This window comes from Rhinolophus ferrumequinum, chromosome 13 (assembly GCF_004115265.2).
Source record: "Rhinolophus ferrumequinum isolate MPI-CBG mRhiFer1 chromosome 13, mRhiFer1_v1.p, whole genome shotgun sequence".
NCBI lineage: Eukaryota > Metazoa > Chordata > Mammalia > Chiroptera > Rhinolophidae > Rhinolophus > Rhinolophus ferrumequinum.
The window spans coordinates 49,189,371-49,206,832 of record NC_046296.1 but is presented as its reverse complement, the minus strand read 5'-3'; the positions used below and the strand labels follow the sequence as shown (position 1 = coordinate 49,206,832).

Sequence of the window (17,462 nt, the reverse complement as noted above, 5' to 3'; positions counted from 1 at the left end):
TATCTAACATATTTCTTGGCTCATAGTAAGTTCTCAGTCATAGATGTTACTGGTGGTCTTTTTTTTCCTGTCCTGCCTGTTGCAGTGTGGTAGTAATGGTGATAGGAAATCATTGTTGCCCCATTATCTGTGGCCTAAATATAGGGAGCTAGATCTAATAGAAGAGTCTCAAATGCAGATGACGCGTAAACACCTATATTACCTCACATTGTGAATTCTCTGCAAAGAGCGGGCAAATATAACAACCATGGCAACCAAATCTAGGAAGGAATAAGAGGAGGGCGTTAAACAATGAAACAGCTTGGTAAAAGACAAAATGTGTATAACATTTCGTTGATCCTTTAGTTTAAAGGGAGACATTGAAATAGAGGATGGTGTTCCTTTAGAGACAGAAGCTGGCGGGTTAAGACTCGTGTTTCCTTAGGGAAAAGAACTTAGAACTTACTAAATGAGAAGTTTGGTTACAGAAGAGTTGGTGGTATACATTTTTTAAATATATGAGCACATCAGTTTTGGAAAAGCTACTATGAAAAAACATTGATGTCACTCTTGAACTTGGCTTGGGTCATTTTCTGTGTCACGAAACCACATTCAACAACTTACCAACGTTTGGGGTCGTGGGTTTGAGTCAGGGATGGAGAAAGGAGAGCATGAAGCGTGCAGCTGGCCTTAGGATTTGATTAAAATATGCTAAACCTTATTATATGTGACATCAGAAGAATTCGAACAGTCAATCCTGTAAGGAAAACTAGCAAAAAGTGTGAAGCTGATTATTCATTTTTCAGAGACCTTGAAGGAGGAAGGAAATTTGAGTAGTAGGCTCATAATTTAGAAAAGAAAATTGTAATATGTAAGCGAATGGTACCTACTGCAGATGTGCTTTAAATACCCTTGTGAAAAATAACTTTTTAATTGTAAAAGTAATCCATGCCCATTGTCTAGTGGTGCTTGGTCGTCCTTAGCCCTCAGAGTAGCAAACTGTTTAATTTCCATTTTTATTATTGAGATTTAAGTAAGTATTGCAGGCACTCTTTTCATCACACACACTGCACACCAGGAACCAGGAACTGCTGTGTGGCTTTAGGCAAATTACTTCCTCTCTGCGCCTCGTGTTTTCTATTGGTCTCTTGAATTGATTCCTAAGGCCTCCAAGTGAGATGATTCCTTCCCAGCTCTTCACAACTGATTATAACACTGTTCTATTTGTATTGTCAGTGTACTTGTTTTGCCACTAGATGGCACTAATGTACCTTTGAACCTTGTCACCTCTGGGTTTTCAGAATCGGGGGTCTGAAGGAGCCTTGGACTTTTTGCTTCATCCAACCCCCATTTGACAATTGGGGAGCTGAGACTCAGAGGTTAAGTGATCTGGCCAACGTCATACAGTTATGCAAAACCTCTTGAATCTAGGCATCTATGTTTCCATTCCAGTGTTTCTCTAGGGGGCTTTATGAGGAAAGGTAAAAGAGAGACCGTGTTATGTTCTCAACCATTCTTGTTCTTTGTTAATTATTTTTAAAATAATTTAAAACCATTCTTTAAGTATATATATCATCACATTCAAAATAAATAGTTGGCCTGCTTTTGTGTTTTTGTGTTTCATATTGGCGCCCTCAGAGAAAAAAGCTAGATTGTTCGCTTGTAAAACTCATTGCCCCACCTGTAATAACTATTCTGCCTTCAGTTTGTACTGGAAATAAGTCCTACAGAAATCTCAGTCAAAGCCTCTCTATCACATGAATCTTTTTCCATTCGTGCTCAGCTCCTTTGATAAGAGGTTTGCCGTTTAGCTCTTCCTTCCAGCTGAGCATGGTTATGATTTCTAAGGCCTCTGATTCATCTGCATCATCTTTGTGCACTTGCCTAGTCGCAGAGCCTTTGTGGGGGAACATAGATAGGCCCTGGTTCTTAAAAAATGGATCTTCTGGGTTTTCCCAGCACATGCTCACTGCACTTCCCCCCTTTTTATCGGTGAGGAAGATGGTACTGCCATTAATGATGGCTGTGGGGCAGAAGGGCATAGAGGGAGGTAGTGTGGCCCCGCGAAGGAGACGTGGGTGCTGAGGCACGCTGACCTGTCCAATCTCTCCTATCGCTGGCTGACTGCCCCGTCCTCATCTCTCTAATGAGGGTAATAGTTTCCACCTTGACGGGCTGCTGTGAGGAATAAGTGAGGTAATGTATGGACGCTCTGGTATCAGTGCTTGGCACACATAGTAGGTGCCCATTAAGTGCTACTTATTCTCGTTGCTACTGTATTGGGAGGAACAGGGGCCACTATAGTTTATGAAAGGTGGGAACCCACGGGAGGGTCTCAACCGGAGGAGCTAGTTTTCTGTCTTTACTAGAGAAAGAAGGGAGGGATGCAAGGTATGCCAGGGTCTGTGTCAGTGTTTCTGAGGAATTGTGTAGAACTCTGCTGCACAATATGGTACTCACTGGCCACCTGTGGCAGCTGAGCACTGGAAGAGTGGCGAGTCCAAACTGAGATGTGCCGTAAGGGTAGGGTACATGTCAGATTTCAAAGGTGGAAAAAAAAAAGTCTATAGTATGAAAAGTGAATATAAGATATCTCAGTATTTTTTGTCTGTTGATAACATGTTGAAATGATAGTATTTTGGATATGTAGAGTCAAAGAAAATATATTACTAAAATGAATTTCACCCGTTTCTTTTTACTTTTTAAATGTAGCTACTAGAAAATGGAACGAGGCTAACATATTTGTATCTGATCACGTTGGACCAGATGACAGAGCTCTGTGGTACTCAAGTATATATAACTAATTTGGGAACGCATGTGAGAGTTTTTTTTGAGACGTCTTTTGATTTTTTCTTTTATGACGTTGTCTTCTTGAGAGCAGGACCATTGTGAATCAAGATGCCAGTCACTATTAGTAATAATTGTTTAAGTGATAGTTTAAAATGAAAAAAGTAAAAGAGGCATGAAATATTCTCCTTGGTCGCCCAAATTCTGAGGCCCTCACTTGAGAAGCAAGGTATGAATACGTTATTTGTGGTTTACTGGGTCAGCCACAAGCAATTAGATGATCCTAGAGTTTGTTTTAAAGCCTTTTCATGATTTCAAAGAACAGGGTGTGTAGAAAGTCATCTCCCATCCTAATGATATGTTTTCAATACTAGATGAAAATAATAACCTCATGTCCAGCTGGTTTTAGAGTGATAAGATAATTGTGAATTTTAGACATTTGTAACCTTTTTCTTTTCAGGTGGATTAAAAAATAGAATTCTTTATTTACATCTTGAACTTACACTCGCTGTGTTTTATAACAACCCGTGAAATGGTTTTGTGAGAAGTTTGTTCTTTGCTGATGCAGAAAGCAATCAGGGCACATGCATTTTGAGAACTTCCAGGGCAGTTCTCATTGTTCTTGATTTTGTCCCAGAATGAGGTATCCCTCGATCCAAATAAACTTGCTACCGTAATTCATGGGCTATAAGATGCCATCAATTTTAAGAGGCACATTTATTTGAAGTGCCACCTTAATGCTACCAATAAAACTCTGACAAGCTATTGGTTATTTAGATGCATCTATTTCAGAGATGTTAAATGTTGGGGAAAAAGTGCACCTTCTAACTGATGAAATATAATACACAGATTTTGAAACTTTCAACTTGGTTGGAAGTTAGAGAGCTTGTGTTATAGTTTTGTAAGTTAGCATCAGACTTTAGGCCCTCTCAGGATATATCTATCATATTTTTGAGTAAGTGTGGTTTGGTGCGTTGGAGCTCTTTTCATTTGATTCTATAACCAGACAAAAGCAAAGTGTGAGGAGCTAATTTTTAAGTTGCTGGAACTGACTTTCGAACTTGACTGCTTTTCCTTCCTCCCAGCAAACTCGCAAACTGCCACCTTGTCAGCCATTAGCTTTCCCTGTAACAAAATCTGTTCTCCATAAACTCCTGAGAGCAGTTATTTATAGCCTCTTGTGAATTTTGAGGCAAAGTGTTATAAACTGCCCAAGGATGTTTGCTTTCTAAGCCTTATCTCTAATTATTGGCTAAAAATCTTTATCTGCTTAAAGAACTTCAGCCTCAACTAGCCCTATGGAACAAGTTTTAAATTTCAGGGGGAGGAGGGATGTCGGATAGGAGTAGCTCCTGTGGAAGGCTGTGGACAGATAACTGAGCACCTCGTTTCCTTGCCCCCCTAAAGTGCTCAACCCCATGTACCTGCTCGCTCACTGCCTGTGTCTGGAACAAAGTTCACTTCATTCTCCTGCTGGCCCTCCCTGCTGACTGTATCTGAAAGGAAAACAAACTTGACTGTAATTGCTGCATTTCTGACTAATTTCATTGAATTTTTATCAGGCTTATCTTTCTTTTGATAGAGGCTATTGAATTTTAAAGAAACCCTGTGAAGTAAAGAATTCTTTTGTACTTTGAATAGCTACTTCCTAATTTACCTGTTTTCTAAATCTCTCTGTTTACTAATCTTATTGACTTAAGTCAGGCTTTCCATTTTGAAGACTATTTGGTAATCCAGATTCGGAGCCTGCTTTTCATAAATTATTTTCAGGCATGCCTCAGCAGATATGTGATAGTGCAGTTTGGCTCTTGGTTACACTACAGAAGTACTTGTGGTCTAACTTGAAGATGAAAGCAGACGTTTTTCTTCTCAAGTTTGTGATACACTCATTAGTTGTGAATCTGCTGATACTTTGATGCTCAGTAAAAATGTTAGATTATTCCCACATTTATAATTATCAAGGCTTATAAACAGAGCTCTCCATTGCATTGATGTTGTTTGGTTAACACAAAGAGCTGTCTTGTTTGGCAAAAGATGTGCTATGATATTGCACGTGCTTTCAGTGTCATATTAGCTTTGAAAATTATATGGAAAAATGTATTCCCATTGCTAAATTTCCTCAATTTAAGCTAATGTAAATTGTAGGGCAAATTTTAGCTACTATAAAATGTAAGGCAAGTATTTATTGTATAGCTCTGCAGTTTTTACAGTACAGTGTTTGTTGATAGGATCTTAAATAATTTTCAGATGACATCCTATAAATGTCTTCGTGTGTTTGAATGACTGACTTTTGGTCTTTGCAGCTTGGGGTATGGTTTTCTCTCGGCTGTGCCTATCTGGCCTTGGAAGACTATGGAGGTTCAGCGAAGGCGTTTCAGCGTTGTGTGACCCTAGAACCCGATGTGAGTTGGCCTGGTCTTCTTTACTTATTACAGCTCTTTGATATTTCTCAGTTACTTGAATTGTCCTGTAGTTGACAACAGTACTTCCTATGGGTGCACTGTTCCAGTGATGCAGGATGAGAAAGTTCTAGAGATCTGCTGTACGACAATGTACCTCGAGTTAACAATGCTGTCTGCACTTAAAAATTTGTAAAGAGGGTAGATCTCACATTATGTGTTCTTATCAAAAAATTAAAATAGAGAGCAAAAGGAAAGCAAAAGAATTCAATTTTTCTATTTCATGTTTAAAAAAATAAAATTCCTTTTGTTTTGGAGGACCTGACAGACCGTCATACCTTAAGGTAGATGATTTATAAATCTAGAAATAATTTTCTTCTCATAATAGCCAAGTTATTCATGGTTTCCTTTAGAAAATAATTTTGATGAACCAGTTTTTTAGTTAAAAACGTACTTCACGGAAATATACTCACAGTTTCACACATAGTTTGTCATTCACTAACGTGTGCTGTCTATGCTAATTACATTATTAGAAACTTCTTTAGGTTAACAGTCTTTTAATATTTAACAGCTTTACCGATACGGTAAATAATTCACATACCATCTAGTTCATTTATTTAATGTGTACAATTCAGTGATTTGTAATATATTCAAAATTGTGCAGCCATCACCACAATCAATTTTAGAGCATTTTTATTATCATAAAAAGAAAACCTCTTAGCAGTCACTCCCCATTTCTCTCAAACACATTCCACCCCCCCAACCCCTTAACCTCCAGCCCCAGCCCCAGAATGTACATTCTGTCTCTATAGATTTGCCTGTTCTGGACATTTCATATAAATGGCATCATACACTATGTGGTCTTTTGTGACTGCCTTCTTTCACTTAGATTAATGTTTTTATGGTTCATCCATGTCACATGTATGACAAGTACTTCATTCCTTTTTGTGGCCAAGTAATATTCCATTGTATGGGCATATCATATGTTATTTATCTGTTCAGTAGATGGACATTGGGACTGTTTCCACTTTTTGATTATTAAGAATTATCCTGCTATGAAAATTCATTACACATTTTTGTGTGGACATGTTTCTGTTTCTCTTGGGTATATACCTAGTAATAGAGTTACTGGGTCATATGTTAGCTCTATGTTCAAAACTTTGAGAAACTACAAGACTGTTTTCTAAAGCACCATTTTAGATTCCCACCAGTAATGTGTGAGGCTTCCAATTTCTCAACATCTTTGTCAACACTTTTTATTATCTGTCTTTTTTAGTGTGTGTGTGTGTGTGTGTGTGTGTGTGTGTGCATGCTATGTTGTTGAGGGTTTTGTTGTCTTCTCTTGGAAGATAGAGTTTTGTTTTGGCATTTGGTTAGCTTTGGTAGGGCGGGTCTGTAGTTGTCCTTATTCTAGGGTCGCAATCACTCATCTCTTAAGGCAAAACCTTTTGGGAGCAGAACTTAATGCCATGTGTGATCAATAAGAATTCTCCACTCTGGTTGGTTGGAACTTGAATAACTGTTAGCACTGTGTGTGACCTCCAGAGTCTCCATTCAGCTTATAGCTCCCTGGTAGTTGTTCCCTGTCTGGCCTCAAGAAGCTTTGCCCTGCACAAGTACAGCTTACTATTCAGCCAAAGACTCAAGGAGATGCTTATTTTGACTTCTGGAGTTCATTCTCTGCATAGATCTCTCTTCCCTAGAATTATGCCCTGAAAACTCCAGCCACCTTTTCAGCCCTGAGCTCCTAGTTCTTCATCTCAGCAGGACTTGCTGTGCTTTGTTTGGTTTCTGCCTCTCTGTGCTTCAGCCCGGCAAGTGCCTCTAGCTAGAAGCCTAGGTGGATTGTTAGACACCCCAGGTTTTTACCCTGTCTCGGGGATCACAGGCCTGTGCTGCCTGTTGCCCAACTTCCCCAAAACAGTTGTTTTCTAAGTTTTGTCTAGTTTGTAGCTTTTTATGGCAATAAGGCTAATCTGGTACTAACTGTGTTATGTCTGCAAGCAGAACTCCATTACCACTTAATTTTTAAATTGTATGTAAGGAACTTGAGAACCATATGCTCTATTTTATAAAAAGCAGAACATAATTCATATTCTTCTTGTTAGAAGCAACATTTACATAAAAGCTTTATTTTTGTCATTGTATAGAGGAATAGGTAAATACATATGTTTGATTGATAAAATACTTAGGAATAACACTGGAGAACACACACTCCTTTGTTCTTCAGTATGATGGAGGAAGATGGTAAAATAGCAAAGCCTTTTAAGATAGGAAAAACAATACTCTCCATTGTCTTGGATTTGTAATAAATCTATATGTTGTATAAATTATGTTGTAAATTGTCCAACTATTTTGTAAACCTAAATTTGGAAATAAAATCGTAACTAAATTCCAAATTACTACTTTAATAATTAAATCTATTTGTTGATTATTTTTGTGACCTTTTTCATTCTAAATTATAAAAGTTACGTTTAATTTATTTAATTTTCTCATACACCTTTAAACATATTGAAAATTGTGATTATAAAGAGCACATCTTGGACTAGGAAATTATATTTTTGGTTGTGGCAATTATTTTACTTAAATGAGAATAGTTTATAACTAGGTTCTCTGTCGTTTCAGAATGCTGAAGCTTGGAACAATTTATCAACTTCCTATATCCGATTAAAACAAAAGTAAGTGCATCAGACAAAGACGAAGAACTTGGCTTCCAAAATAAATGAATGAGATTTTCTTCAACTCCACTGAACACTGAAACTTTGTGTCTTACTCTTTATCTTTTTCCCTTTGCCCCCATGTCTTTGAGTTAGAAAGACGTAATGTGGCCATTTGAGTTCTAAATGTAGTTTATTGCTTGAAAACATTTAATATGTAATAAGATAAGAAATATTATTTGAAATCTTTATTTGCTACTGAAGTTTTGCATCCTAAATTTCATTACATGATGAAAGCAAGTATGCCTTTTAGTTGGTCAACTCAACTAACTGATAGATTCTTATTGATTGCTTGTTGTGTACTAGACATTATTGAGAAATACAGGAGACAATGTCTTTAGGGAGTGTAGTTTTAAAAATAAAACATTATGCCGTATTATTTAAAAAGTTGATTAGTGATATAAGCAGTATGTGTAAATATTAAGTGAGAAATACAGAGGGCTATAGTAATAGTAGGTGATATTTGTAGGACCCTTATTCTGTGCCAGACACTCATGTAGTCCTGTGGGGATCTCAGAAGAGAGAAGGTGTATGATCCTTGTTCAGAAATGGTTCTGAGAATTGTTGGACTCAAGCAAAAATTTGAAGAATGGATAGAGGGACAGAGCCTTTCAGACAAGGGGAATTTGACCAAATGTAGAGTGACAGGAGTGAACACAGCAGTTTAGGAGACAGGAAGTAAAAGAGTCCAGCTATAAACCATAGTGAAATCTATAGTGAGAGAGAAGGTTGGAAAGGTAGGTTGAGGTCAAATTGCAGTGTGTTCCGATTATCTGACTAACAAGTTGAGACTATTCTGTTGACAATAGGAAGCCAGAGATCTCAGTGGGAGTAATTTCATGAAGAAAGAAGCTTTTTAGGAAGATTTATCTGGTGGCAGTGTGCGAGACAGACTAGAGAGGAAACCGGGGGGCTGAGAAACCAGTTAAAAGGCAGCTGTTGTAACAATCCAGGCAGGAGATAAGTAGACTGGAAAAAGAAGTGACAGATGCCAGTTTATAAAGGGGACATCCAACTGGGCTTATTGACTGGCTACAGAAAATGAAGGAAAGGGAAGAGACAAGGATAGCTGTTGCCAGAGTTTTAATAAATGAATTAAAGGATGGATATATTTCCGTTTTTATTTGGCCTTATTTTCAAACTTAATTTTTCTTTGTGGATCCACACGATATTTCTGAAGATATCATTCAATCCACATTCCGTTGAGATCATGAAATGCTTCCACTGCTCTTGAATGACAATCTATATAAATAAAGTACTGTTTATTCTACCATTCTCTTCAGAAAATAATATTATGTTCTTGATTGCAACTGATTGTGTTGAAACTCACTAGAGAACCTATTGATTTAAAGCAAGGGCACGGGAAATCCCTGTGATAGTTGTAGAATGATCTCAGTGGGTTTTTCCGGTCACCCTGATAACTTTGTATGTAGTGAGTCTCCTGATATTCTGCTTTGTCTTCCAGCCCAGTAATCCTGAGAATTCTGCTTTCTCTCATAGGGAGTTCTTGCATATCATTCCTCAACTTCTTGTTGATACTTTCTTGTCTTCCTGCAGCCCCATGCATAGGTTTTTGTATAAAAGTGGGATTGTAAAGTCAGAGGTAAATTAGTCCTTTATTCTTGCCCTTTTACTTTTCCTTTCTTTGCTACTTCTCCAGAAGCTAATTTTTGACTCAAGAGATTGTTACTTCAGGGTTTAATGATTACTGCTCCTCGCAAAAGAATCCTATCCGTGTCTTAAAGTCACGCTTTAAACTGTCTTGTCTACCCCTTTGCCATCACCAAGTTCTTCACTAAAGTACTCTTTTCACTGTTGTATCTGATTCCCCTTGACATTAATTATGTCCCTACCAGTCCCTTGGGGAAAGTTTCCCTTTTCCTGTATAACTTTCATAGTGCAGTATCACTACCATTGTGGGTTTAATAAGCGAATCCTGAATTGAAGTTCCTTATAAAGCAGCTATCCTTACCAAAAAAGAACTTCATTGCAGAAATTTTGAGGCCAGGAAATTGTGATTAGAGGTTGGGAGGACATACAGGAAAAAGGATAATCCTCCTGGTGTGGATTGCTGCTTATGGAGTCCTTGGCCAGTAGCATAGCTTTACCCCCACATCCCACGTGGGTGGGAGGACTGGAGGTTCATCGCTGCTGGAGGTAGTGCTGTTACATGGAAGGTGGACGCAGGGAGTGGAGTAGAAAAAGGAAAAAAGAAGAAAAAAAGTCCCGTAGAAATAAGTTATAGCTGAATTTGAAGAAGTGGTAGAGTAAGGGTACTTTCTTTTTCAACTGTAAAGGACTGTGGGCTAAGGGAAAATGAATCAGTACATTCCATAACAACTTTAGGTAAATTGTTTAGAGAATACAAAACTAAACTGTAGCGAATTGGCTATTATGGAAAGACTGAAAGGACCTAATGGTAAGGAAGTTATTTTGATCGATATCATAGATATATTAAGAGATTGAGCAAATGATTTGTGTGTTCAGTGACTTGTGGGGAAAGTTACTGATGATAGGGCCACACACTTCTTTTCAAATGCTTGAGGGGGGCGACAGAGCAAGGTCCTGGGAAGACCAAAAGAACCCCTGTCATCCCCTCCAAAATTTGCCTTGAGGTCAGCAAGGAGGAATGGTGTGTAAACACTGAGAGGCTCAGCAGGAAAGGGAAGGTGGGCCTTGTAGCTTAAAAAAGCAAATCCAAAGTGACTGTTGGAAAGGGAGATTGATAGCATACGTTTGAAAAAGGTGACTATAATTGTCCAATAAAATATTTATGATCTATAAGGGAACTGTACTCTTTGTCCAGCTAGCAGAGTAAAGCATTAGGAATCTTTTTGTTTCCTGAGCTGTTCCACTTTTATAATAGGTGACATGAAGTTCTGTTGATTTCCTCGTCAATAACAAGTTTTTAACAGTCTTTATTTTCTGAAGTGGATTGTGTAAGACAAGATACTGTGATGGTTTGGTACACCTTGCCTGTAAAAACTCCCTAGCCTTGTTTTACTTTTTATGGATTCATTTGGCTTTCTATTTCTTTAACTCATTTTGTATAATTTGTTCATGGTGCTCTCTTACACTTTTATTAAAAATTACTAATCTTATTTGTGCAATATTTTTTTTCATTCTGAGTGGAATTAAGTTAGTTTCATTAGTTTTTTTTTTTTTTCCAAAGGGCCAGCTTTTGGTTTTCTTGATCATTTTAATTCTTTAATTATATTTTGTCTCTTAACCCTATTCTTTTCTTCTTTCTTAAATTTATTTGGTGTTCTTCTTATACCAAATTAAGTTGAATCTTTTACTTATTTTCCATCTTTTATATTTTATAATCAATGCATATAAGATCATAAATTTCCCTCTAAATACTGCTTCAGCCGTAGCCTACAGATGGTGATATATAGTACTTTGGTTAATTCCTAAATATTTTGTACTTTCTAATATGAATTTCTTTTTCTCTCCACTGTAGTTTTTCTTTTAAGAGTACATTTTTAAGTTTCCAGGCACATGTTTTTAAAACTGTCTATTTACTATTGTTTCTTATTTAAGAAATTACAGTCTATGTATTTTTAATTTTAAAAAAAATTTAGATAACTCGTAATCATTTTTGTTCACAATAATTATTTAAAGTTACTGACATATTTCATCAATTTCTGTTCTCACCATTGATCATTTCTTGTATTCTTCCCTTTCTCTTTGAATTCCCTTTTATTTTTGCAAGAGGGCATCCTATAGTAGTTCTTTCAGTAATTGGTAAACTTTCTTAGTCTTTGCATATCTGAAAATGTTTGATTTTGCATTTACTCTGGAGTGGTAAGTTTAGCTGGTTGAAAAATTTTAGGCTGACAGTTATTTTCAGTCAGCACTTTAAACGTGGTATTCTGTAGTCTTCTACCATCTTTTGTTTCCAATGAAATATCTGCTATTCTCTAATTATCATTATTTTGTAGGTTGTAGGATTGTCTTTATGTTCTGCAATTTCACACAGTATGTCTAGGTATTGGTTTATCTCTATTTATAATGCTCAGTATGTAAAATATACTTTTGATCAAAGAATTTAGATCTTTGTTCTGTTCTGCAAAATGCTCAGCTATTATCTTTTTAAATATAATGTCCTGCCATTTTCTGCATTTGTTTACTCTGGAATGTCTATCAAATGTATGTTTGAGCCTTTCCTCTCATTCTGTCCTCTGTGTCTTTATTTCGTTTTTATTTTTTAATCTAAATTCTGTGTGAATTTCTCACTATTATCTTCCAGTTCATCAGTTCTCTCCTTTGACTGTATGCAGTGTAGTTTTGTCACCTATTGAGGTTTTTTTTGTTTGTTTTAATGTCTCTTTCAATTCCAAAATTTCCTGTTGGTTTTTATTCACATCTCCCTGTTCTTGGTTGATTTCTGCCTGTTTTTGTTTTGTAATTTCCTGCTCCTTTTAAATTTTTTAAAAAATTGTAGGTAGATTTGATGTGGTTTGAGGTCGTTTGGGCCTCTAATTCTATTTATTTACATAAATGATTAAGAACCGACAGATTTTATACATTTTATACATTTAGCTATGGTTTATTTATTCATTATTGTTCTCTTTCAAATTTGGCCTTCAATAGAGTAAAAGCTTTTAGAACTTTACAAGAAGCCCTCAAGTGCAACTATGAACACTGGCAGATCTGGGAAAACTACATTCTTACTAGCACTGACATTGGGGAATTTTCAGAAGCCATTAAAGCTTATCACCGTCTCTTGGACTTACGAGACAAATACAAAGATGTTCAGGTAGGATATTCATATTGTGTTATTTCAGTTTGTATCTGGTATTAATACTTACTTGTATGATATAAATTGTTTCCTTGATTATATACACAGGAAAATTTTGTTAAACACATGTTAATATATAAAAAGAGTGTTTTTCCTGTAGTTGATTATTCTTAGTTACATATTAATTCTGTCATTCCAATATCAAAAATGTTTGTGCATATTACTGTGACTCAGAAAAATCTGATGTGGTTTACATATGTACAGTCAGCTTGCAGAAACTAAATAGAATGATGTTCATAGCTGTAGTAAATCCCATACACACTTACTCACTCATTGAACAGCATTTACTGCTCTCTTTCAGACTGTTTGAACAACATAGAAATGAAGACTAACATTTTCTTTGTACTATTTAATGAGATGGTCTTCTTCTTGGTTGAGTCTAACACAGTACCAAAAATACTATATCTTTTCAGAAAATATGGGAGACACGAGCACACTGTGTTTATCATTCAATAGAATTAAACATACAAGACCTTATGGGTTTAACTGTGGTTGAGGACAGTGTGCAAAGACAGGGTGTGCGAGAGCTTCTACGTTACAAAGTCAGGGGGCATGAAAATGTAAGACTTTATTTGCAATTATCACTATGTGCTGTTTAAAATGGTGACTTTGGAATTCTGAAAAAACAGAAATAACATCTAATATCTGATGATTTTCACTACTCTTACGATTTATTATCTGTTCTCCAGCTATTCCAAAATTTACCTTGTCAGGGCCCTGGGTTATAGTCCCAGCCCTTGACCTGTGTGATCTTGCAAATCCAGCCATAGAATTGGCCAGGTTACTTCAAGGCTCAGGTTCTGGGAGATTCACTTCAAAGATCTGTATCTTCAACTAACACCATATACCTAGTTGTAGGAGCTATGCTGACCCCTTCAATTATTTTTCTTTTTCTTATATTTTTTTGTCCTTTCTAAATATTATACATTGACCATCCACTATAGAAAGAAAGGACTTGAATTATATAATATGAAGATCAATTAAAATGTGAATGAAGGCATAGCAGACTCTTGTATCCTAGACAGCATAGGAGCCCCAGCAAATCTATTTGCACAGTCCTCTGGCAGTCTAGCACCTGTCATGTTACCAGCGCTGGAATTCTCCATTGAGACGGTACTTTCTCTTCTACACTTAGCCCCTTGGCTTAGGGCACTGAGGAGGCTCTGAACAGATCTCAGTATGTTACTGAACCACTGAGGATGGAGCAGAGAGTCCAAAGTGCTTATCTCTCATTTACTTCATCTGTAATTTAAAAAAAGACCCTTCTTTACTAAGAAAGCATTCTGAAACCTGCTCCTAAAATCTCAGGGAGAATGGAAATAATTTAGATTGGTAATATATTTTATCTTATACTTGAAAGGAACCCAGTGACTGGGTCTAGGTCCCTCTCCTTCTATAAGAGATGGACTTTTGTGGGTTATAGTTCATAATTATCAAAGGGAGGGGACTTTTCTATCTTATTTCTCATTTACTCTCCTCTACTTCCCAAGGCACATAGAGCAGGTCAGAGTGGGACTTGGTAAAGTAATAGTAACTGCCATTTAGTGAGGGCTTGCTGTGTGCCAGACACTATTCTAAGCACTGGACATGTATTAACTCAATTAATTCTCACCACAGCTCCATGAGATAGATTTGTACTATCATAAGCTGTGTCTCGCTGCAGAATGTATGCATGTATATTTTACCCTTGTTTTAAGGAAATTAATGATATGAAACATGATAACTGTTCAAAGATTATTTTTGAAAAGTTGTTACTTCTACATCATACTTATAAAGTCATCAGGGTGTTGCTAATTTTAGTTAACCCGGATGGTATATTGAGTGTTATTAGGTTGGTGCAAAAGTAATTGCGGTTTGAAAGGTTAATGGCAAAAACCGCAATTACTTTTGCATCAACCTAATAACTTGGATGGTATATTAAGTAAGCCAAATCGTCTTGCTAGCTCATATCTGAGAGGTATGTATTCCAGAAGAAAGGCCAGACAAAATGAAATAGTGGCTTTACTGAAGATGATGATTTTTAATAAAATAGGTTCAGCTTTGATCATTCCTATCTCCTGCAATTACAGTAGCTGGAAATAGATTGGAGCATTTTACTTAAGATTTTCCTTTGTTCTTAGCACTGCCCCACGACCCCCAGCTTAGGTGTCTCATTCTCTCTCAGGATGAAAAAAATTCTTGCAAATGTTTAGAATAATACTGTTGTATATGAGTATCTGTACATGGATGGGGGGAGAGGTGACATTTAGAATAATATATTGGTAGTCACAGTGGTAGGTACCAAGGAGATAACTCCAGCAGTATAATTAGTTGATTCTAAAGATAAAACTTTCAGTTGTTGATTTGGCATGTTGTATACCAAATCAAATTCATTGGAATTATAAGAACACATACCTCGAAATCTTTTAGGAGCCTTGTCTAAGAAAGAATAAAGGAACTCAAATAATGATTTTAATTCTGAGGAATTCTGGGCAATTCTCAGTTAATATAATTCATTTTCACATAACAACATATTTCAGTTTTTAATGATGGATTAAAAAGGAAGCAAAGCTTAATGAATGTAAAGAATGAGCCTATAGCATAAAATTACATTTTTTTCAATTTATCCAGCCCTCAGTTCTTAGAGATGCATTTTGAACATTTTTTTGTAAAAAGGAAAAAGAGTCCTAAATCATTCTGAACATAAGTGAAAATTTAATTGTTTCCTAGAGAAAATTATTAGCATTTATTTTCATTTCATGGCCAGCTAATATTTAATCTCTTTTTTCCTCTAATTCTTTCTTTGTTCCTCAAATTCAGACTATGAAACAAACCTTTAGTACAACAATATTCATTTGAGCATGAATATTTTGATGTGTTTAACAGTTTTATAAAAGGTAATATTTTTATTTCATAATTTTTTTCATTTTTTCAAGTTTAGTATTTTTATAAACAATCAAGTGTGGCATTTGGAATCTTGAGACATTCTCCTGCAGTCCCTGAAAGAAGCAGCAAGAACTGTTCCTGTTATGAGAAATAGTGCTTAGAAAGAAAGCACTCTGGGAAACATGATGTGCTGTGAAGATGTCCGATATTATGGCTGTTAGCTTAATGTTTATATTTGGTTTTGGGGAAATATTACTGAGAACTTAATGACTAGAGACTTGCTCAGGTCAAATTACAACCTTTATAATAGAGAACGTCCCTGTATTCAGATGGAGAAAGAGCCACAAAAACATAATTTTCAGTTTATTCGAGGTCCTCTTAATAGCTCTCTTTAGAGGTGTCATAGAATGATGATGGCAACGCTTAGTCTCTGGCAGGTGTGGTAGAATCTCTCCGTAGTGGTTAAATCATCATTGGAAGAAAGTCTTGATGGCTAGTGATGGGCTCCATCATATTTAGCTTCATTGCATACTTCTGTTTGTCATCATGCTTTATTACAAGTAGTCGCTGTGGACTGAGACAATTGATAGATTGTCTGGAATATTTTTATCTTGGCTAAAAAAAATTAACTTAATTTGACTCTATAAGTTTGGCAACAGGTGTCTTTCCAAAAAACTCTGATATCCTTATGTTTGACGCTATCTGACCCCATTCTATTTTAATTTGCTTTAAAATTCTTTTTTTATTTATTTTTTCTACTTTATAGGTATGATTATTGTCATTTTAATTTTTTCTGGTCTGTGTATGTTTGTGTGTGTACATATTCACTTGTTTTAATGAAGACATGGTAAATTAGTTACAAATTATTGTTTTTCTTTTCACTATTTGTAATGGGAGAATGAGTGAATATACTACCTTCATTTATGTTCATTTCCTGTCTTTTCTCTCTGTCTTAATTTTGATGAATGCATAGATTCCTATAACTCAGGGATGATTTTCTATAATAGTACATATTTATATTCATGTGTGGATTATACATACTTTTATTAATGTACCATAAAAGTAATTTTCATATTCCTTCAGAATTAGTCCCTGTTCAATTTTCCAGGTTTCTACTATTGTGATTAATCCCATGAATATCCTTGTAGACAAATCCTTACATATATTCATGCTTCTTTCTTTATGGTAAATTCTAATGTTGATTTTTTTCATTTCTTTTTTTTTTCCAAGCCAAACTGTATCCAGCTTTATTAAAGATACTTTTCATAAACAGCTATGGTATTTCAGGCAGGACATGGGCAGACAGTTATTAACAGTATACAGCAACTTTCAAACTCCCTTCTTCAATGGACTACCAAAATCAGAAAGCCATTATGAAACCCAATGAAATCTTCATCTGATGCTCTAAACAGGGAAAGTTTAGAGTGAGGGTTGATATTTCACATTCAGCATCTTGTTTAACAACTTTTTATAAGCTGACCCTAACTTTCAGGAAGTGAAATGAAAATGGCAGAATTGTCAATCTGTAGATCCACAATCTAAAAAAGGAACTGCTGCTCTTTTGAGGGATGCCATCTCGGTGGTGACACTAGAAAGTCCACCTTGCCTTACATACTGGTAACCAAGTTTTTGGGGTCAGGTCCTAATAGTTCTCTGGGTTTAAGAGAATCAAGTCTATGTTTAAGGAGAAAAGGACATAAAAACAAATTTTAGGTTTTCCACACCACAAGGTGTTTGTGCCAAGGTGGCTGATGTGTGTCAACATCAAGGGATCCCTCCTCCCAGGAACCAAGAAGAAGTCTCTCAAAACTAGAAGGGAAGGGTGTTTTCCCCCACATCAATCCAGCTTTGGAGACATTTTATTAGTAATATATGTCCTTCCCCCCAAAATAACAACAAAGTAGTCTGTGT

The 17,462-nt window shown here is 36.1% G+C and overlaps 1 protein-coding gene across 1 annotated transcript in view; it reads left to right on the top strand.

Annotated features, from left to right (window-relative positions):
- Positions 1 to 17,462, top strand: part of TTC27 (tetratricopeptide repeat domain 27) — a 143,354-nt gene that overhangs the window by 106,711 nt on the left and 19,181 nt on the right. The window contains exons 14-16 of the mRNA XM_033125352.1: positions 5,070 to 5,168; positions 7,791 to 7,843; positions 12,479 to 12,644. Coding sequence (XP_032981243.1) covers positions 5,070 to 5,168; positions 7,791 to 7,843; positions 12,479 to 12,644 — 318 coding nt within the window. The remainder of the gene's footprint in view (positions 1 to 5,069; positions 5,169 to 7,790; positions 7,844 to 12,478; positions 12,645 to 17,462) is intronic.